The sequence below is a fragment of the Vidua chalybeata genome, chromosome 6 (assembly GCF_026979565.1).
Source record: "Vidua chalybeata isolate OUT-0048 chromosome 6, bVidCha1 merged haplotype, whole genome shotgun sequence".
Lineage (NCBI taxonomy): Eukaryota > Metazoa > Chordata > Aves > Passeriformes > Viduidae > Vidua > Vidua chalybeata.
Genome location: NC_071535.1, coordinates 54,702,138 through 54,724,047, shown reverse-complemented (window position 1 = coordinate 54,724,047; position 21,910 = coordinate 54,702,138). Strand labels below are relative to the sequence as shown.

Genomic DNA, 21,910 nt, shown 5'->3' with positions numbered 1-21,910 from the left:
CTCCAAAAATAAATTCTGCTTTGAACTAATTTACCTGTTCTCCAAATCTTGGCATGATAAATCACTACAGTCCACAAGACAAGACACTGCTACAGCAGTTTAAAAGAGAGTTAAAACATCTGTTTTGAGAGTCCCTGTCCTTTAAGCATGCAAAAATTGCAAGTTTAAAGTTCACTCAGATAATTCTGAAGCATGCAGACAGGATGCATAGTTTAATTTTTACAGGCCTCTTTCCAACTGAAGCCTTTAAAGACATTTGGCAATTTACAAAGCATTGTATTTAATCAAGCATTATCTAAAGATCACTGTAACAGACCCAGGTGCCTTTTCCACATGCACGGTTTTCTTTCAGCAGGGTGTGTGGGAGTTATTACAATTGAGCAAGACATGTTTTTCTGGATCTCTCCAGCACAGCTCTGCTGTGTAACTCAGAAGGAAGTCAGCACACACAGTTTTGCCAGTTTGTGAAAGCTTTCGCCATTTCACTCATTTATTCTACCTCTCATGTCAGTTCCATTGTTCCATAACAGTTAAGGTTTTACAGCCTCAAAATAATAAACGCATTTTCTGTTCACATTTTACAAGTCTATCCCGCATTGGTTTCACTTTTGAGAAACAACAATACATGACTTTGAACACCTACTATCACTCACATCAGTGACCAGCAACGCCTAGGCAAGGTTTCTCTAAACAGCAAAGTTTAGCTGAGCAGTGAGTCAGGATTTCCTTCTGCAGTTCCATTTTAGGTTTTTTTTCTAGAAAGATAGATTCTTTGAGAATATAAAAGAGACTGCAAATGAACAGACAGCAACTTGTACAGACAAGCCAGACAAACATAGATGCATCACTGAACAAGGTTTAGAGCATCCATGGCAGTGTTTCTCCAGGCGTTCCACATCCTGCTGTTGATCTGGAGGACATGATGAAATATGCTTCACTACTCCTTTCACTAATCTGCAACTTTATCCCTCTGCCTTCTACTCAATGAAATGGTTTACAAATATATCAAAATTGACATGAACAGCCCTATGTGACCCCATTTTGCACTGGTTCCCTCAACTCCTATGTTTCTCCCCAAATATCACTATGGCCATGATTTCATTTTATTACCAAAGCAACTATTGCTGCTGTCTAGGACAGCATTTCCATCTTCACCATGTGGACCAGAATACACTGAAGTTGTGTGTCAGGTCTGGTTTATTATTTTAAAAAGCAAATCATAGCTCTAATGATGAGTAGAAGTAGGCAATAAAGCAAATTTTTTCCAGAAAACTGATATTAATGCATGTGAACTTGAACAATTCCAAAGAAAATGTCACATTTAATGGAATATTTTTGCTACTGGAGAAAGGTCATCATTTGAAACCAGATCTACAGGGCAACAAACAATCATTAAGATGCTTTATTGACAATATCCACTCACTGCAAAAGTGTCTGCCTGCATACAATTAGATCTTAGCTTTTCCATAGTGTTTTATTGGCAGTGGAAAATGCATCAGTACTTTATTGAAAGCAATAAATAATACTGTGATAAAAACAGTTCAAAAGTAGACTGTACATATTGTTACATAATCTGAAAATACACAAAAGATTAATAGAAAAACAGAACAGTAACAATGAATTTCAGTTTTACAAGCAAGTTAAATGTGGAAAACAAAAGAAAAAAGACATGCTATATATATTGTTGCATAATAAATAATGCACCATCTGCACAGATTCTTGCTGGCTTTTTAATATGCCATTTACAATGTCAGATACATTTTCTACTCATACAGTCCAAAATGGCTACAACCATCCAAATTAATGTCCAGACAAGTCTTTAGAACAAGTTTACAAAACACATAGGATGACTTACATAAGAAAAGTAAGGCCTTTATTAGAAGATGCACTGCTTTAGTTTTCAGCCCATTGTACCTTCATCTTTCAGTACTCATTTGACAGGAGGCTGCAGTGCTTTAGGATTGGTCCATTAAAACTGGTTCCACCAGCACCTTTCCACCAAGTGTTTTCAAGCAAAAAGGTCTAGGACAAAAAAAACCTCTCTGTGGCCTGTGGCTCACAACCAGGAATCATTATGAAGTCTATCTTCCTCAGGGAAGGAAAAGCAAAAATAAAAACAGTCCTCGGTTTATGGCTTGTTTTCAGTCACTGCGAAGAGTCACTACACAAACACAGCAGAAGGGTGTTAGGACTGAGGCAATTGCTCCTACAACGCGTCCCGCAGGGTTAGGAATTCCTCCCAGCTTTTCAGTCCAGTTCTACTTTAAATAAAGACGAATTGCCACTACTTGACACATCTGCTGCGTGGAAAGGTACAGCTCTGAGAACAACAACACTCGTGTACCGTCCGTCCTACGTCAACAAAGGCTCACCTGAAAAAAAGCTGGACTTGTTTTCAGATCTAAGCTAAGAGCTCCAAAAGACAAAATATATACTGCTTGGTGTCATGATACTTTTACAAAGGTATTAAAATCCTTTTCACCTTCAGTTTCATTATTAAAAAACAATGATAATTACAGTTACTGCATAATTTACAAAAACCCTATATTGCTCATAGGGACATATACATACAAGCATTACAGTACATTCAGTTGGAAAGACTAAAATTAGAATGAAAAAAATCAGCAATGATTTGATTTGTAGACTGAATAGAAACAGAAAAAGTAAGTAACTATATAAATGACAAGTCACATAAATATAAGAAACATTTAGATTCTAAAATATTTTCTCTATAGTACTCATGAATTTATTTGCTAATTAAAAACTCTGTAATAAAATATCTCAAAGTGTCCATTTAACAAGTATTAACAGGTTAAGGGTTCCAAATGTTCAAAATGCTGCATATCACCGGTAGAAATAGTGTGGGTAAACTGCAAAAACAACAAACAAAAACAACACACAAAAAGAAAAAAACACAGAAGATTCCATTAGCAGGTTTTAACCACCATTGCATTCCAAGATTGTCACAAACAGCTCAGCAGTGCAGCAGTGATGCACTGAATTACTGCCATGCAGGTTGGATATCGTTTTATTGCCTCCTGCAATCTCCAGCTGCAATGCAAATAAAGCAATGAGGGCAAATGTTTCTGCCTTGAGGATTTCCATCCCACATCATCTGACTACAGAAAATCCTGAACTAGGGAAGAGAATCTGGGGGAGAGACTTAAAACTTCAGTTTCTTGCAACTAAAAATACTTTAAAGAGAGCCCCTGAGATTATGAACTGACATGCTCATGTGGTCCAAACTGCTACATGCAGGACTTTCCTCTCTCAGCATTCCACATGTAAGAACTCTTTTGAACTCAACTCATACATGCAGAAATGTTCTGAATTTGAGGAAACAAATACATGAGTTGGAAGGGATGCTACCGGTAAGAAGAAAGAAGCTGCAAGCAGAGAAGACAGGCAATTTACAGTCCATCAAAGATATCAGTGAGGGGAAAAGATCCACTGAGTTGATTTTTTAAAGTCATGAGAAAATACAGCAGAGGCTGCTGCAGAAACATTCCAGATCATGGAGAAACACAGGACTACAGCTCTTTCACAAGCCAGAATATGTGGATTTTGTGTTACAACACATCAAGCTGTTCTTTATCAGCAGCACTGCTCCCCAAATTGAGGCTGCAGATAGCTAAATCCCAGCAGCCAGCCCAAGCAATCACAGTGGCATGCAGTGTCCAGGAACTGGGAAATTGCAATTATCCCTGTAACAATTCAGTACTGAAGCATGCTTTAGTGGGACAACTCTGACCAAGAAAAGACTTACGGAGATCAACAATCTGAGCTGCAGTGTCACACACTGGATTATTTTCTTTTCACCCCTAATTTATTCTCTTCCCCCCTCCCCACAACTTCCACTAGCTGTGCTTCATCCAGCCTTTGATTTCAACACTTTCTACAGTGCTGTTCAGCATAGGTCCTTTTTGAAGCTGTTTTAAAAACCTCAGAGGAACACAGTGCTAACAAAACCCAGTATTTCAACACTCAGTCTTATTGCAGGAAATAAACTCGAGATTTCCAATATAATGACCTACCCTGAAAACCTGGACTTTTCTAAGTGTATAAAACCACTGTAGGAAAATCCCTGCTGTTTTATTTCATAAATAGCTGCTTCAGTGTTATTCCTATCAGCTTTACTCACCAGGAGAAGGCTTTAACAGGAGTAGGTCCTTACTGTAGCAGAATCCAATCTTTGTGTTCCTGATACACTGCCTATTCCAAGAAGCATGGGAAGACATGCAGAACACAGCATGCATGTTAGTTTTCAAAACAAAAAAAAAAAAAAAACCTCCACAGCAAGGGTGATTACAGCTTTGGTACTCACCCAACTCTAAGGTTACAAGTTAGAAAAACAGAATTTATTTTACAGTTTGTATATTAACCACTTCTTGTTCCAGGAGCTAACAAAAAGAATTCTAAAAAAAGATCTGCTTGTCAACTATCACAGAGATATTGGCAAAGGTGATTTTCTAAGTTATTTACTACTTTATGTAGTTTGTAAATGTCTAATATTGCAAAAAGAAAGTGATTTTACATGGTAAATACTTAACTTACTTTCATTTACAGAATTCTCCATATGAATTGTGGTAAATATTTTGTGCTAGTGACAGTATCTAAAATTTAGAAGAGCTTACTGAGAGTAGCATCAGATACAAAAATTGGTTTTTTGAGCTTTATGGATAAATAAGAGTTTTCAGAACCTGAGGCAACTCCAACAGATTGTGTTCTCACCCTGTCTGTTCCAATAAAAGCCATTTCATATTTGTTTCTATGTGTTTTTTGTAAACTGAATTCAAGTCAAAGTTTATTCTTATGTTGCTACAGATACGGTTTTTAAACAGACAAGATCCCTCATGTGACAGGTGATCAACCTCCACTTCCAGGTGGGATTTCTGGGGTTTGCTTTTGTTGGTTTGTTTTTTTTTTAAACTCATATCCGTGTGTGCACACATATACCCAAAGATCATTAAGTACAAAGCAATGAATAAAACAGTGATTTCAAGTATGGTCAAAACTGAAGTGACCACTGCAGGGAGGGTAATGCACCTGTTACTGAGGTTTTACTCATCTCAAAATTATCTGAGTGGCTTTACTCACAGCATTTTTGAATGCATTTTATTGCATTTCAGAAGTGGGGTTTCATATTGGTCTAATTGCTGCTAATCAGAAATTATGCATCATGTGATTAAAAGACTCCTACTAAGCTGTCATTTTACTTTCCTACATTACATTTATTTATAGCTATGATTCTCATTTAGTTACTCCAGTGATGTAAAAAAGAAACTCCACTCTAGTACAGCTTCCTGAAATGACAAAGCACCCTATGGTTAAACACAGTGTTATAAATACAACCATGCACAAGGCAGATGCTTTTATGCCGCAAAAAGGTCATTTGGACTTAATTCCCCTGGAATCTCAGGCAAAAAAAGCACATCATGCTTAAAATTATACAAAATCAATACCATCAATCTGCATCTTCTTTGGCTGCATAGAGGGTGAAGACATTGAGGCTGTAACTCTGAAATTTGCAGGAAGAGTCTCTGCTGATCCAGCAGCTAAACCTCTTATGTCCTTTGGTCTAAACTTCTTTCTCCACGAAGGTGCTCTCCTAAAGCTCTTATCATCATCCTGTCATATTGACAAACAACATTAGCAGTGCAAAAAGTGTGGGATTGTTACTGACATTAAAAGGATTACTGACAAACTTAAGTAAGTGTATCACCACTGAAGAAAGGTCATTGCGAGGAAATAAAAAGTAAGTGTATTAAATGCTGCATTGCCAAGCAGGGTTTTCCTTAAGCACTTGGGTAAATGCAATTTAATTACCCATGTGCATTTTGCTTCCCCCATTAATATACCTGCATCTTTCAAGCAATATTTCCAACTCAGAAATATAATGCTACACTTACTAAATACAGTTTAAGTTCCACTTCCAAAAACATTTTTGGTAGAGAAAGTATTGTGTCAATGCAAATATACCCACTGGGCAGCTCCACTTGCCAGCTTCCCATTCAATCCTTTGAATGCTGTTTTACCTCAGATTTATTCCCTTGTACAATTAGGAGATAAGTGTCTACATTATTTGAAGATATCTTCGTGATCAAACTGCCCGGTGCCAGTAGAACAGAGCAAACATCTGTTCCCTTAAAGCTCCTTTTGCAGTTTGAAATCTCCAAGGAAAATACTTTAGAAAACCATCAACGCCTTCTGATGGGTTGTTAAAACCTTGGTAGAGATGCCCATGGGAACAGAGCTGTCAGGAGCTTCCCCTTCCCCTGTCCTCTTCCTCATGCCAGCACCAATGTTTTTGAGACTGGTTTCCTGAGCTGGTTAACCGCAGAAGGGTTTTGTCACTTCAGCCTTCATCTGGAACACTTTTGCCTACATGTGCTACCACATCAAATCCCACCAGCACCAAAGATGAGGCAGCACGGAGTTAATTAAGGCTCTCCTGGGGAAGAGCCTTATCTATCCACTGAGCAACCTACAAGGTTAAAGATGGAACACCCTCTCTCCTCTATGCTGTGGGTGCACAGAACAGCCTCACACTTAGAGAATTTTACACTCATTTCAGTGCAGTTTGTACAATAAGATCACAGGCTGCCCCACAGAAATTACTTTCATGTGTAAACACATCTGGTGGTCTTCTGCACCAGTATGAATTAACATGAGATTTCTTAAAAAACACTCAAAGCTCTTTGAAATACTGGTCTTTAAGATAAAGTGCTTTTCTCTATCACAGCTTGTTCATTGCAATCCTGGTCACTAATTTTCCCACATTTTAGGTAAAGAGGATTCAGCCCAAAGTGCTGCTATTAGACATAAACTACGTGAAGTAGAAAACCAAATTTGCAAATCTTCCCAATACTTTCATATTCAAAGTCATCTTACCAAAATACCTTGCTGTATTTAGAAACCCTCAGAGACAAGAAGTTTCAAGTTAAAGTTTCTGTCACTATTCTGTCAAAAGCTTGAAGAGGTTCAGGCTAAATTCTTTCACTGAGCAGTTCTGACAAAGTTTCCATGACCATAAAATGGGTTAACAACTCGAGTAACTTACTTCATCAAGTCTTCTGTCAGTGCCCATAGCAAGGAGATTATTGAATTCCCTCTCCAGAACAGCACGAGCCTGAAGTATGTGGTACGAAAGAAATGGAAGTTAATTCTAAAAGATTAGTAATTAGTAACCTATAATGATTTAAAAAACCTAATAGGACCCAAACTGTTTAGTGCTTTCTTATCAGATTAATAAACATACTTCATACTTGAAAGGTCAGTACATGAAAAGTTAAAATTTAATTTGTAACTTATTAAAAATTTAAGGAAAACTTTACAGCTCTCCTCTAGTTGTGATATGAAAGTTCATGACTCTGCCACAAACTTAATTATTTCAGAGTAAAAACTAGCAAACAACAAAAATTAGGAGTACTGTTGTAAAGATGTGCTGTGAGGAAAATATTCAAACAATTTTTTTCCTCAAGCAAATTTACCAATGAGAATTGTTATTAACAACTAGAAAACCATTAGAAAAGCATGATTTTAAGTTTTTGTCTTGTGTGACAATGGACAACTTTGCATCCATTTTTAACCTTCCTAGGAGGCCTAAAGTGCCTCATCCTTGGTTACCTGTGTGTTTTGAGTGGGGATTTGCAGCAGGAGAGCTAATGCATTATAATCAAAGGATTCATCTAAGGCCACAAGTGCGCCGTGAACGCCACTCTCGAGCAGGTTATTCGCGTATTCCTTAAGGCCGATGGACACCACCCAGCGGATCATCCTCTCATTGCTCCACACCAGGACATCTAGGGAGGCAAAAACACAGAGCCAGACTCATTACAACACCACTTCTCTGAACCAAATCATCCACAGTCATGAACTCAATGATTGGAGTGAAGTGGAAAGTAAACATATTAGAAGTCTGCTGGAAGACATTTCACACCATAACTTAAATATTCCAAGGAGCAATTCCCTAGATGCAAGAGATGCACCCATTCCATTTGGGAGGTGAAAAACAACCCGACATCCACAACCCTGGCTTGGTTTCTGCCATTTAGTTGTGACTCCTGGGAATGATCTCAGGCACAATTAGCAAGTTAACCACCAAAAGGTATCAATGCTTTAAAATGAAAGGCAAAGCAGGCACAGAACCTTCTAAGCAAGTTTTTAGACTCAGATATCAGAAAATACTTCTGATATTAGGCAGGGAACAAAAGTACTATGGGAAACCTTGGAAAACCATGAATTCCCACCCTACTTTTTCTTACTCCTGCTCTCTTGTACAAGAATCATCATGAATCTGGAAAATATAAATACCTAAGTCACATGGATACATTTTCATCAACTGCTGGGCAATAAAACTTACCAGCCACAAGCAACAATAAAATTATGCAGATGTAAAGTTATGTCAAAACAGAGGGAAAAGAAGAAAATAAAGACACCCCTCCCCCAACATGTTCTTAACTCTCATTCTCCTAACACATTTAGTTTCAAACTACAGAGCAGTATGAGTTTCAAAAATGTTCACATTTGTAGCATAAGTGAATGATTTAATGATGTGTTTTATCATTCAGCGTTCAGGGCCTACATCCAAACACGTCTTGTGCATTTAACACTTGATATTTTATAAATGGTTCCATCCTCTAAAGCCTTTTCTTTGTTAATGAATCTTTGAGGCTGATCAGTAAAACATGGCAAAATCAGACTGAGGTGAAGACAATGCACTAACCCTTAATTTCATCCTGGCTTTCTTCTCTTTTTCTTTCCAGTTCTTTTCGATCATAATTCAGTCTTCGGAGGCACATAATTCCACACTGAAAACTGTTCCTGTTTGGACCAGAGGGAAAAAGTCAGAAAAAATATTTAGAGATAATGGAAACACTTAACTGTGGGTGAGGTCTCCAGCTTCAGCCTCCTTACCTGTGAAAGCTGTCCACCATTTTCAGCTGCCCACGCAAGTCTTTTTTAGTTAAGTGATCCAGCATCCGAGCATCCACCAGACATTCCATGAAGTAGCTGCGGTACTGAGGGAGCCCCAGGCTTGGCAGCCACTCATTGCCAATCCACTCGTGGTTCATGTCACCATAGGCTAATGTCTGGTTTGAAAAAGAATTAAGGGACAAGCTTATTGAAATGAGAAAAGAAAAGCTGTTTTAGACAGCATAGTTTAAAGAAATTGCTTATTTGATTCTTAGCGTGTTAAGATAAGCACATCAGAATACTGAATACTACGTGTGTGTTTTCCAAAGAAGTCACCCTCATGGAGAAAAGCAAATTCAGATATTCACATCAGCAAGTAAAACTGCCTCTATTTATATAAAGAAATAGCATGACAAAATATGCAAGAGCTAATAAAATTTTACAGAAAGACTAATTTACATGGTTGGATAGCAAAAGCCATAGAATTTCGTTGTGTTGAGATGTTGTAAATACTCTCTCTTTTGAAAACTGGGGGGCATCTTATTTTTCATGTGACTTTATAAAGAAAAGATATCAGAAAATTAACTGCAGGCCTTTTTATAGACAGTTAGCTGTTTTCAGAAACTGATAAAACCCTGCTACTGAATAACAAGCCATTCTAAATGCTAGTCCTTATCCCTTAGGAGACTTTTCTCATTTACAGTTTTGATCTGCAAATTGCCAGGCATTTTTTTAGAGAAAACATCTATAAAGATAAGAGTTTGTAATCATACATCTAATCACTCCTTGGGCAACAAAACCCAGAAGCTCCTTTTTTCCAAAAGCATAATAATTCAGATTTTTCTGTTAAAAGGCCTGCTTTATTTCTCCTCTAAAGGAAGCACCTTCCAGAAAGGAGCAAAGCCACAAGGAAATGCACCTCTCCAAGCCATCAGAAGGTGGAAGAGTGAAAGAGCTCCTTACTCTGGACTTGTTATCACAACCAACAAATGAGTAGCTGAGATGTAGTTAATGGGACTTAAACCAGCTTTAGCTGGAGGGCAGCCAAGAAAGAAGAGCCCATGCTGTCCAAAGATATGGATCATGGGTAAATCCCAAGTTTTGTTTCTATCCCTGTATAAATACTCAGCTACATCAATGCCTGAGAATACAATTAGGATTTGCCACCACTTTAAGGCAAAACAATCAATCAAGGGGGATTACAGGATTAGTGCATAGAAATCTACTTAACCATCCAGGCCCAGGGTATTTTGTGGCACACCTGGGAAGGTGGCTGGGTTGGACAGGGACTTTCTACACAGAGATATTCCTCTTGGAATTCTGGTTTCCTCAGAGAGCCATCCCCCACCAAAAACATTAAAATATTTAAATCACATGTATTTCCCAAGTGTGCATTGTAGAGAAATATGGCTGCAGTTTCCCCCTCTCCAAATCCCCAGGTCATACCCAGAATCATTAAAAGATGCTGGAAGGAAAAACAGATTCTTTCATGCTCTAATGATTGTGACAGTTTACATACAGTCTGTAATATGAGATAAAGTTTCCAACCTGAGCCCAGCTTCCCTCCTCATCTTCCTGTTAGGTGGTTAGGAAAGCAAAAGAACACACACATATTAGTGGTTAAGTTTAGTAAGGAGGTCAAAGTTAATGGTGCACTGCAAGACTCTAAATCTACTGCATACCAAAAAAATCTAGATAAACCAAGCATCATGCAATGTAAAAAATTATACACAAGGCACTTATTTTTGTATGAGAAGTTGCAAACCCCATCTACTGATTAAGTTTTCTGGAGAGAAGAAATTCCTGCACCAATAATTCAATTTGTCTATTTGTCAATCAAGTCAGAGCTCCATTTTACAGATTAGAGTTTTGTTTACAATCTTATCAACATTGATTTTTTTCTTCCTCCCTTCTGGGAAAAAAGCTATCAAGATGCAGATTGCAAGGTGAATAGTTAGAAGAAACAATGATCCAGAATTTTAGTGCATTAATTTGAAGAAAACAAAAACAAAAAAAAACAAGAAAAAAAAAGACCAAAAGGTATTTGATTCTAATGTTCAAGAAGTGGGAAAAGCACTCTAAGGAAGAGAAGTGGCAACACTGTAAACTAACCGTTTGTTGTGTGGCTGTAAGATTTTCCATCTCTTCATGTGTTACCCAGACATTTCCCGTGGTCTAACATGAGCCCACAGGGAATCAATCCCATCCAGTGAAAGGAAAGCAGTAACAAAGAGGAGAGGTTGCAGAACAGATAAGCAATCGGTACATGTAAGGAGCAGGCATGGGCAAAGCAATGGTCTCTAAGTCAGGTACAGCTACTCACAGTCATGGCATGCAATAAAGCCTACTCACAGGGATCAACTGCCTTCACAGATATTAACAAAACTGAGCAGCAGAACAACTGACAGGATTTAATTAACAGGTAAACACTCAGTCTGCTCTAATCTGAAAAATACACTTGTAGTCTAGCACGTAACCCCAGGAATAACTTCAGACTGCAGGGCAGACAGACTCATAAGAGAGAATTCCCACTACGTGCCTAAATTTACTAGAGAGAGGTGCCACCTAGATCATGAGTTCTGAATTATTTGGAGTTAATGGCTTTACAACTGCATTAAAAGAGCCTCCAACTATCCTACAAATTTCCGTACACACTTGTAGACTTCATCTGTATCTTAAATTCTCTGGAGGCCAAAAGATGAGGCCAATAACACATACTCTAAATACTTTGGATTACATACTTAGAATGAAATAAACTTCTCTATTCCTTGAGAAAGAAAATTGCAGTTATTCCTTTAGTTAATTTCCATGAAAGGAAGGAACAGCCTGTATTTAAATAATGTGTTCCTTTCCAGAAATTCTTAATAGAAGTTCAGCTCTAAGTTTACAGTCAAATGTGGGGAAATTCTACGTGTTTATTGCTGCACAAGTAAGTTTCCTTACCGTCCTTGAGGTGGGAGGGGCAGAGGGGCTGGTCAGGGACATGATTTCCTGGATGGCCAAGCGGAGCTTGAGTCTGTGCAGGGGATTGCTGATGCCGATTTCCCGCTGGATTTCCGTGTCAGACAGGGCTGACATGATAGCACCGCTTTTCACATTGGCTCGGCAGGCAGCCACGTACCAGGCTGGCATCCCCACCCACAGCTGGAACACAGAGAAGGAAGTCAACAGGATATGGAAAACATTCCTGCCTCCAAACCCACACAGTCTTTACAAGTCTGTACTTTTAGGGAGATTTTCATTCATTCTGGGAGGACCACTCACCTCCAGCCACACCACCACAGTGGGCCCATCCCACTGTGCAAAAGGCAAACCTTGTCTTCTGGCTTCCTCCAGCAACTCATGCCTACAATTACAGAAACAGTCATTAGTCATAATGGATGTTACAATTCCAGCACTATACTCACTTCACTGTCTTCTTTCCAATAATTAACTTATTCCTTTCCCAGCCAGCCTTATATGACACACCTCTTCAGGCAGGTACAGCACCTGTACAGGGACTATGTAGGGATGAAAGCTGAGCTGGGCAGGAAATCTGAGAGCAGCAGAGATGTGGATCTTGCCTTTCAGAACCCAGTTTCTGAAGCCACGACTGACACTCCCAGCCCAAAGTGAAGATGTCAGGCTTATTTGGCAATCAGATTCTCAGCTGCTCAGTTTTCTGCCCAGCAAAGCTGAACCAAAGCAGTCATTTCTCCTCGGCGCGTGCAGATTTGAAACCTGTGGCCACGCATGGGCACTTCAGACACGCCTGTCCATCATGCTGTCAGGGCTGGACACTGGGACAGCGACCATTTCACTGGTGAACATCAACCTGTCAGAACGTCTGGCACAGCTTCACACAACCAGAGTTGTGTTTGGCAATTCTATCCTGACAGGCTGTGTACTGAAACTCAGCTTTCATCTCCCCTGATGACACCATTTCCTTTGCTGTGCTCAAACAGAAGTGCCTGAAGTTTCATACTGACAGTTCAGCTCCCAGAGACAATGGAAGCTCACAAGGTCCCTATAAATAGCTGCCAAAAATGTTTATTAAAACAAAGGACAAAAACTAGCACTGTGGGTATAAGCATGCAATGCTGCTTGGATATGCCTGGCTGAAAACACGGAGAAAGCCTAAAAAAAGCATTTTTACACTGCCTTTGAAAGCCAGTTCTATGTGGTTAAATCTCCACACATTCTCCTTGGAAAATCTGAAAAAACAACTGCACCTAATTAGACTGATTTTACTGTTCTTTATTCATGCCTGCAAGTGTAGAAATAAGATATGCAGCAATACTACAGAGTCAAGACCCTACATTATGTATTTACCATTTTCCCACTATTTCAATCAAATAAAATCTCCTTGCCTTTTGAACTGTCTCACTGGATAGATCTAATACCATAACAGTTTTAGAAGTTATAGGTATTAAAATACACAAGGCATCTTGAAGAGCGATTACTGACAGACAAGGAGCTGTTTTGCTACTCCTACAAAACGGAAATGCAGCATTCAGCTCTTTTAGACATATCTGGGATCCTCAGGTTATATTGGTAGGTAACTAAATATTAAAAAGCAATAATGAAGCAATAAATATATTAGCAACTGCTTTATCAATAGATAGCACTTCTCCACCTGCACACCAATAAATTCCTATTGCTCTGGAAGAACCTCCCAGTAAATTGTGCTAATTAAATGTGCTTCCAGGAATGGGAAAGGGGGAGGAAGGAAGGCAATGCCAGACAACTGGTTACAAATAATCATTCCAGGTACCATTTTGGGATCCATCCATTAAGGTGGAACAGTGTTCAGCAGTCAGCAGCTGAATTTCACTACCAAAACAGACTGTAAAAGCTTAGACATATTTGTACATTTCAAAAAGACACATATATTTTTGAATTTTGAATAAAGGATCAGCTATTTCCCTGCTACTATGGAACACATTACATTCATTCGACAATTAATTAGCCCTGAACACACTTAGTTCTGCTTCTTTTTGTTGTTTAAAGATTTAAAAATTAGAAAAATAAGTAAATAAGATCATATGAAACACTGTTTGGTAAGAATGGAATAAAGAGCTTAATACTGTATTTGCCAGAAAGGAACACAAAGTTTTTTCCAAGTACTTTAGCTTCCAAATTGGTGTCTATGCCTTCCTTTTTGGTGGTTGTATTGTGTGGAATTCAGAGAATATCTGTCATTTCTGGTTGTTCTCTAAGTCTCATTGTATACTTCATGGTAACTGTGAAACAGTGAATCCTTTGGAGTAGAATACAAGGAATACATCAAAAATATAAGGAGAGGTTATGATGCCAACTTGAAACTCATGGTGGTAATGTAGGAAGAAAATAATTGTGTGATGGAGGAAAACACATAAAAATAGAGACAAACAAAGGAAAAAATGTTTATGAGATGATTTTATGCAGAAATTATTCAATGCATCCAACGAGGAAAACAACCATGAAGTGGAAAATTAATTGCAGAATTTGTTCATATGCAGTAAGAGATAAACTTGCTTGCAAAGGAAATCCTTAACCCCAAAGCTCAAGATGTAGTCCAGGCACAAAACATCCCATAGGAAGAATTCAGAAGCAGCTGCTGTTTCATCTGCAAATTATGTATTGATGTTTTTTTTTTTTTTTTTCCTATAGCAGAGAACTTCTCTTTTCCCACTATCCTCTTCAAACTCCATCAAGACACTCACTGCATTCCAGTAAAATGTGATCAGATCCCTGAGAGATCACAACTGCCAGGCCAACTGAGTCTCACAGCCCAGCCACTATACCAGTTAGGAAATAGGTGCAAAATCCAGAATCTTTGTGAGGAAAAAAATGTTGCAGTGGTGTCTGCAGTGTTAACAGCTGGTACAAACCTGACCCTGTGAAGGATGAAAGAGTGCCAATAGAGTAGCTGGCTACTGGAATAACTCCTAGGTGACAAAACCAAGGGAGAGATGTCTGGAGACTTAATAAAAAACCTGGCTGAGCTTCCCTTGGAACAGGAGCCCAAACATGCTGCTGCTGCAAGGGGGGAAGGCTTGTTGTTAGACACATTCCAGAGGCATCTCACAGCAGCTGGGGTGGACAAAAGCTGTGGTCACAGGGAGTGAGCAATTATGTCAAAGCTGCAGGTGGTGCCTGATGCAGCAGAGAGCGCACAGGACCCTCCAGAGACCGTGTGAAGTATCTGTGCTCAGAAGGGCTCTTGGCAGGAGAGCACACGCTCACCCCACAAGGAAAATAAAGCAGCCTGGATCACTTGGTCATTGGATTAGGGAATGGATACATGCAGAGCTTGTAACCAGAGGGGAATGCTGTATCCCAGATTTCTTGGATGGAACTGAAGAGGATTGATTTGGAAGAAGTTCAGAAAACAGTAAACACTGTGTGAGGAAGAGAGTGATACTGATGGAAGTGACAGAGCTTCAGGGTGTAAAAACTGAGAAGCAACAGTTGTAAAACATGAGATGGAAATAGGCAGAGCAGCTGAGGAAAGTTAATATCCTTATTCTAGACTGAGTTTGGGGATGCAGTGTTTTGTGTCTGAGAGTTATCTTTAAATTTAGGGTTGCCTTCCTTTTTGATGAATACAGTATTAAGTTGGTGGTGCTGTAGCCAGAAAAGCACAGCCACAGTTGTGGCAAACACTGTCACGACCACAGCTCACAGGAGATGAACACAGCACTATAAACCACTTAGGTTTAGTAAACAGCAAACAACACATTTACAGAAATACATCTACCTTGGAAACACAAATACCTACTATTGCTAAACAATTTTCTAATCCCAGATTACAGAACTAATCTAAGAGGTTTTAATATCCCCACTATAAAAGCTCACACCATGCAAATTAAGACAAGACACCAAACTAGCTTTCACACTGAACTAGGTGACACTGGATTTATTTCAGCAACACATTTTCATAATATATTCTTTTGAATTTAGTATTTCCTCTCATGATCAGACTTTTTTGAAGAAGGGATAGAGGTTTTAATATATTGCTAAAAAATCCAAACGAGTTTTATCATACTTACACAACAATCCTAATAAAAATAAATACAAACTTACCCTGATTTTGCACTACCACATCAAATGGTAAACAAAAGGAAAATAAAATTATGAAAGACAAATATAAAACTAGGATTAAACTGAACTCAAAGGCATACAATACCAGACAAATAATGTGTACTGCAATTTAATTCTGTAACTATAAATAGGTTTCTGTTAGCAGACACTGAATACTGCCCTCAGCCTGTTTGTGCACATGCAAGCAGAAATCAGAAAGATAAACGAGCAAATAGGGATTAGAGACAGCTATAAATAGAAAGAGCTGTCATTGTTCCAAGCATTCAGGTAGCTGGAATTCTTTTTGCTGAATACAAGGTTTTGTAAGCAAACAGTCAGTCAGGATTTGTTTTAACCCACCCTCCTCCAATATCAGAGTGAAAAGCAATTCAGAGCAGCTCTATCACTTCTTCCTCTTGATGAGGAGCATCTCATGAAGGCAGCAAAGGATCTTTGACCCCTTGTGATAATATTGCTTTCCATGTTCAGAACACCCCTCAGATTCTGAACAATAGCATGATGGCATCTTACTTGGGATTTTTCAAATTATAGATCTAGATTGTTTTTATTTCATTGAGTGGTAGAGAACAGAAGGTTCCAGGGAGACCTTAAAGCCCCCTCCAGTACCTAAATGGGCTGTGGAAGAGCTAGGGAAGGCAATTCCAAATGAAAAGTTTTCATTTGTTTAATAGAGACAGCTGCCTTTTAAGCAAACTGCAACATGGAGCCATAAATTATACTTTAAGTAATACCAGCACATTTTTGAAAAGCAGAATGTTTACAAGAAAAGCCATGATTTATCTGCAACTGCACTTCTTGCATTTCTTAAAGCAAGACAGTATGGATTGTTTCACTTGAGAATGAAACTTGTGGCTGGTATTGAGAAATACCTATATTGCTCAAAGAACAGCCCTTACCGCTCCTTAGATATGAGCAGACTAAAACTATTTATTCAACAAAGATGTGGTATGACTTTAAAGCACTGTAGAAAAGGGAAAATACCAGATCATAATAATATATGATTGCCTTCAGAGCAGCAGTCTGAAGAAAAACAGCTGAGCCTTCTGTTATCCAAACAAACCCACATTCCATTCTGACTTTTCAAACCAACACACTGCTGTTTTTTATTAGCAGCCACCAGGCATTATCATATTAGTTAACAGAACTGAGGTACTGCAAGAAATCCCCCTCAAAGGGAAAATTAGCACCCTTTCTTTTCAACATTTACTGTCTGTCTTCAGAAGGCAAGGGAAGTCTGATCTTCATCAGTTTTTTGACAGCTGAACAGAACAGAAGCAGCAGAAGTTTAAGGTATATGGCTCAGCATTGGGGGGAAAAAATGCAAGGAATGCCTGATCCTACTTATGAGTGTTTCCTGTATTCTCATATAAGCATCCAGTCAGGATTTCTACTAGTAGCAATATCTCTTTTTCACCTATGATTAGTCTTTGCTTCATCTGTTCCAAGACTGGAAACAACAAAGCATGAAAACAGACACTCCAAAGGTGAGCAGTAAACTAAAGATTTTCTGGGACAGAGTGAAAAAAATCTCATGACTAGGAAAAGGTAACTGCATACAAGGTGCCATAAAAAAAGGAATAGTCACAACTGATCTTAAAAAAATTGAAGAAACCAGGGCAATATGGTGCAAAGAAAAAGATTTCAGCAAACAATCTTAAACAGAAGTGAAAAAATTAATGAAGAGAGAAGCTGCCAGCAGCTGCAACTCAAAAGGACAGAGAAAGGAGCCAGCAAATTCATACACAGGGAGGGATGTCTGCACACAGCATCTCGTGCTTCCCTTCTGTCAATTCCTCCACACTCTGGAGCAAAGAACACCCAAGGACAACTTTGGGAAATCTCCCATTAGAATTAAAGGTATTTATAATTTATTACATTTAATACCTCCCAAAGCAGGTATGAAATACAATAAATTTAGGGAGAATTTGATAAGAGTCCACTTCTATCTCCAAATTTCTTTATTACAGCAGTCCAATTGTAAGTTTTCAGCTTAAATTCCTTTCAAATTTACCATGACCTATGCTGCTATTAATGCTCTGGAAAATAGTAAAAAAAAAAAATCTACAGAGGTTTATTAGCTATAGCACTATATTAGGCAAAAATATCCCAAAACCTAACTAAAAAAATAAAACCACAGCATTTTTTAACAAAGCAACATATGAATAACACAGGATTAAAAGTATTGGATAACTTACTTTTTCTGCATTTTCCTGTTTTTCTCTGCCTGACCTCCAAGTTTGCTGAGGCCTAATGCATCCTGAGAGGAACCATCTGCTTCTCCCAGGCCACCTACAAAAAACCCCAAACTCAAGTCACTCTCAAATTATTCCTTTGTAATATTACTGATCAGGAATGTGTAAAACCAAAGCCCCAAGGCCATCTCTCTCACTGTGTAAGAAAAAGCAAACCAACCTTGTCCTAGAGCTTCCTTGCTTCCTTGCCCAGGTCGTCCCTTTTCCTTCTTGCCAAACAGGCGGCCAATGGAGGATTTGATCCCCTTCTTTTTGGGGGCTTTGTGAAGGGAATCTTGGCTGCTGTTACTGCTACTAGGATTACTTGTTTGACCATCTTGTGAACCTGTTGAACTGTACCAAAAAAAAAAAGTCATCAAGGAGCCCATGTACAACAAATTCACCAGAGATAAGTTCAGGGTTCTGTGCAAGTTAATTGAAGAGCAGTAACTTACTAATGACATTTAATTTCATTTAATTTTATGAATTATAAAAAGAAATGTTGATGGCACAAGTTCCTGGCTGAAAGGGGCAGACAAAGTTCAAAATACTTGAGTGGAATCCATCTCAGATACTTAAGTACTTTGAAAAGAGTATCTGTCAATCAAAGTGATGGCAATTCTGCAAGGTATTTCTCAATTTATAGCTAAATAACAACTTAAGGAATTAAGAGTTACATTTTTCATATCCCAAGCATGAAGAAAATGCAGAGTTTGAGTACCAAAAGCATTCCCATGAAGCCATTTCTAAGCATTAGTAATTACATTCCTAATGTTTATGTAACAGTTGCCCATTTAGGTGTTCACACTCCTGACTTTTGAGAAACACTTTAACACTCAGACTAAAATCCTACAGGCTGAACAGCTCTGCAGTTTGGAGTTTTACTCTGATGCCGTGGAACACTGAATTCCGGGTAGGTCTGAGTGATTCCCAGCTACTTACTTCCTAATGTCCCTGATATCTTCGTGGCTCACTGTGTGCAGAGCTCCTTTCTGGACTCTGTCCAGACGCAAGGACCGAGGCGAAGAAGGTGGTGATGTCTCACATTTTATGGTGGTTTTGTCATCTCGTACCTCTTCTCTGGAAGCTGGAGACTGATGGAAAAGGAAGGAAAACTTCAGGGGCAATGCCAAAACATTAAGGCAATACCAACACTACACAAAATAGTGGAAGGAAGAATCTTATTTTAGTGTTTAAAGACCACTCTTGCCCTTACCATTCTACAGTTGCCTATTTTTTGCTTGATTTCTTTCTGAATTTCTTGTTACCTTCAGTGACAAGCTACTAAAATCAGTCTTAGCTACTAAAATGAGTAAGTAGCACTTATCTCTTATTCAATTATAAGGCTAAGAACTAAAGTAATGCCTTCAGCACCATAAAATGAATATACCTGTTTCCAGTTCAAGCAAGTACAAAGACAGAAAAACTAGAGATCTGTGGAAAGAATTATTAGCAAGATCACTGACTCTGCAAAGTCAGTTTCTAAACACCTGTGGCTACAAAGGTTTGAGTAACAGAAAGAATAACTTATTTGTGTGTGCACTGACAGCTTTTAAAATTCAGCACTGATGCATGAAGACTGCACAGCAGCGGTTACAAACAGAAAGCAGCACAACAGTCCTCCACACCAGCAAAAACAGGCAAACAAACAAAAACCCACAAAACAAACCCACACTTAGGCTAAAATGATAAACCATAATCTTGTTTTGTTACAGAGCTACCCTGCAAATGCTTTATGTTCCTGTTATCCACTAATGAGTCTGGGGACAGGGAGGGAGATGAAGGGGCACACCATGAAATAAACTAAAGATTTTTACCTTTCTACGGTGTTTCCTTAAATCACTAGGCTGACAGATGCATGCAAAGAAAAGAAATTTGGAAAAGCTGTATTTATTGTAAACTGTAGCACAGACTAAGACAACTAGTACAGACAAAAAAACTTAGGGAGAATATAAACAACAATAACAACAATGGCACAGAGAGATACTGGGTATGAAGTACTCCTTAAATCACAGATTATTTAAATGTATCCCTGAAGTGAGGAAAAATAAGCAAAAAACAAACATTTAGAGTTGGTTATCTACCAAAGTACCAGAGATGTTTGAGTGTGTTGGGACCGTTGGCAAATTAGCACAAAATACATGCAGCAAAAAACCCCAATAAAGTGTATGGGGGTGCAAGGTGTTGCTTTGAAAAGGTGAGACCTGCTTTGAACCTCCAGGTCAGCCACAGGAACCTTAAAAATCATCTGCACTCATCCCTCCTCACAACCCAGGGATTCCTGCAGTGGTTTCCTACACTGCACAAAAAGCAGGCAGGACTTTAAAAGTGTCAAAGAGTGCCAACAACAGCCCATTTCTATACAGTAACAGGATTCTGTTCTTTTGACAGCTTTCCAGTGCTGCAGTGTTTGAGCAGGGATTCACCACCACTTCCATTTTATCCTCCAGCCACTGCACCTCACTCCCCAGGGAGTGCTCACCTCTGCCAGTGCACAGAGCAAGAATTACACAAACAGCTTATTCAGACTGATGCTGACAGAAGTTAAATTTAGATGATTTGTTTAATAGCTCTCATTATTTAAAAAGCCTGCAACCAAAAATAAAGTTGGTCCCCTTTGAAGTGGGACAGGGGGGAGGGATATTGTTTCCCTCCCACAAAGGATAACTTTTAATTGTTTTTTATTTAGAATACATGTAAATTTTGCAGCATTAATATGGAAAGTTTTGTTTCAATCTGACTGTAGAGTACTACATTAATAAATCATAAGTTCACTGAATCATAGAAGGGACCTTTAAAGATGATCTAGTTCCTCCTCAAGTTCTTGACAAAGCACTGCAGACAGATTTTACCATTATTTGATCTTTCATCCATTAAATCTGATGAGCATAAAAATGAAAATGTTCACCACATGGAATGAACTGCCCACAAGGACTGCTCAAGAGAGCTGTAGGCTTCATCATTTATCATGTTGATGCTTTTTAATCATGAGGGGCTTTCAACTGACTGAGCTGCATAAGCACTGGCATTAAGCTAATTTGCCTATATGATCAAAACCTAATGCAACTCTCTATTAAAATGCTGGAAGACACAGCAGAACTCAGTCTAATAATCCATGATAACTCTTCCTAAAGTTTCTAGACATCTCTTGTTCTCTAATTCTTGATTTCAAGCTTTCACAAATCAGTTGCCAGGTACAAAACCCATCAAATACAGCTACAAACACCAGATCAAGTGACTTCAATGCACAATTAGGATCTAAAGTGAACTTAATTACGCTTCACTTTTCTTCAATTGATTTCAGAGAAGACACATTCTCCTGATCTAGCTTTAGGAAAAAGAGCTACTTAAATTTGTATATGGTTTTCTGCATGAGAAGTATTTAGCTTAACTAATTATTGTGAAATGTTAGAAGATAGAGCACTCCACAATCTGAATTTTGACAGCTTTTTTCAGAAGACTTGCCCCTGGATATATGGCTACAGCTAGTACAATGATTTTTATTTTAATGCAAAGAAGGCAAAATTATTCTCTTTTATGGAAAAATACTTTTTGGTGTATGTGCATATTAATTTTAAAAAGCCAGCAAAACTACTTAGCTGAAATACTTGGTTTTAACGGTTCATTTTATTTAAAATGTAAAAATGTTTATTTTATGTAAAAACAAGAAAGGGGGAAATTTATATCTTAATTTTACA

General features: G+C 38.4%; 1 protein-coding gene across 4 annotated transcripts in view; it reads right to left on the bottom strand.

Moving 5' to 3' along the window:
* Nucleotides 1–452: 452 nt before the first annotated feature.
* Nucleotides 453–21,910, bottom strand: part of PPFIA1 (PTPRF interacting protein alpha 1) — a 53,181-nt gene continuing 31,723 nt past the window's right edge. Inside the window, exons 17-29 of one of the 4 annotated variants that reach the window (XM_053944654.1) lie at nucleotides 19,155–19,306; nucleotides 18,394–18,566; nucleotides 18,177–18,270; nucleotides 12,181–12,262; nucleotides 11,860–12,060; nucleotides 11,029–11,091; nucleotides 10,465–10,491; nucleotides 8,917–9,092; nucleotides 8,726–8,823; nucleotides 7,627–7,802; nucleotides 7,061–7,129; nucleotides 5,463–5,628; nucleotides 453–2,870 (exon numbers count right to left, since the gene is read on the bottom strand). In XM_053944654.1, the coding sequence (XP_053800629.1) occupies nucleotides 2,845–2,870; nucleotides 5,463–5,628; nucleotides 7,061–7,129; nucleotides 7,627–7,802; nucleotides 8,726–8,823; nucleotides 8,917–9,092; nucleotides 10,465–10,491; nucleotides 11,029–11,091; nucleotides 11,860–12,060; nucleotides 12,181–12,262; nucleotides 18,177–18,270; nucleotides 18,394–18,566; nucleotides 19,155–19,306 (1,503 nt within the window). In that variant the 3' untranslated portion in view covers nucleotides 453–2,844. Of the gene's footprint in view, nucleotides 2,871–4,141; nucleotides 4,213–5,462; nucleotides 5,629–7,060; nucleotides 7,130–7,626; nucleotides 7,803–8,725; nucleotides 8,824–8,916; nucleotides 9,093–10,464; nucleotides 10,492–11,028; nucleotides 11,092–11,859; nucleotides 12,061–12,180; nucleotides 12,263–18,176; nucleotides 18,271–18,393; nucleotides 18,567–19,154; nucleotides 19,307–21,910 lie in introns of all 4 variants that reach the window. The other 3 variants (XM_053944656.1, XM_053944657.1, XM_053944658.1) reach the window with 3 other exon arrangements.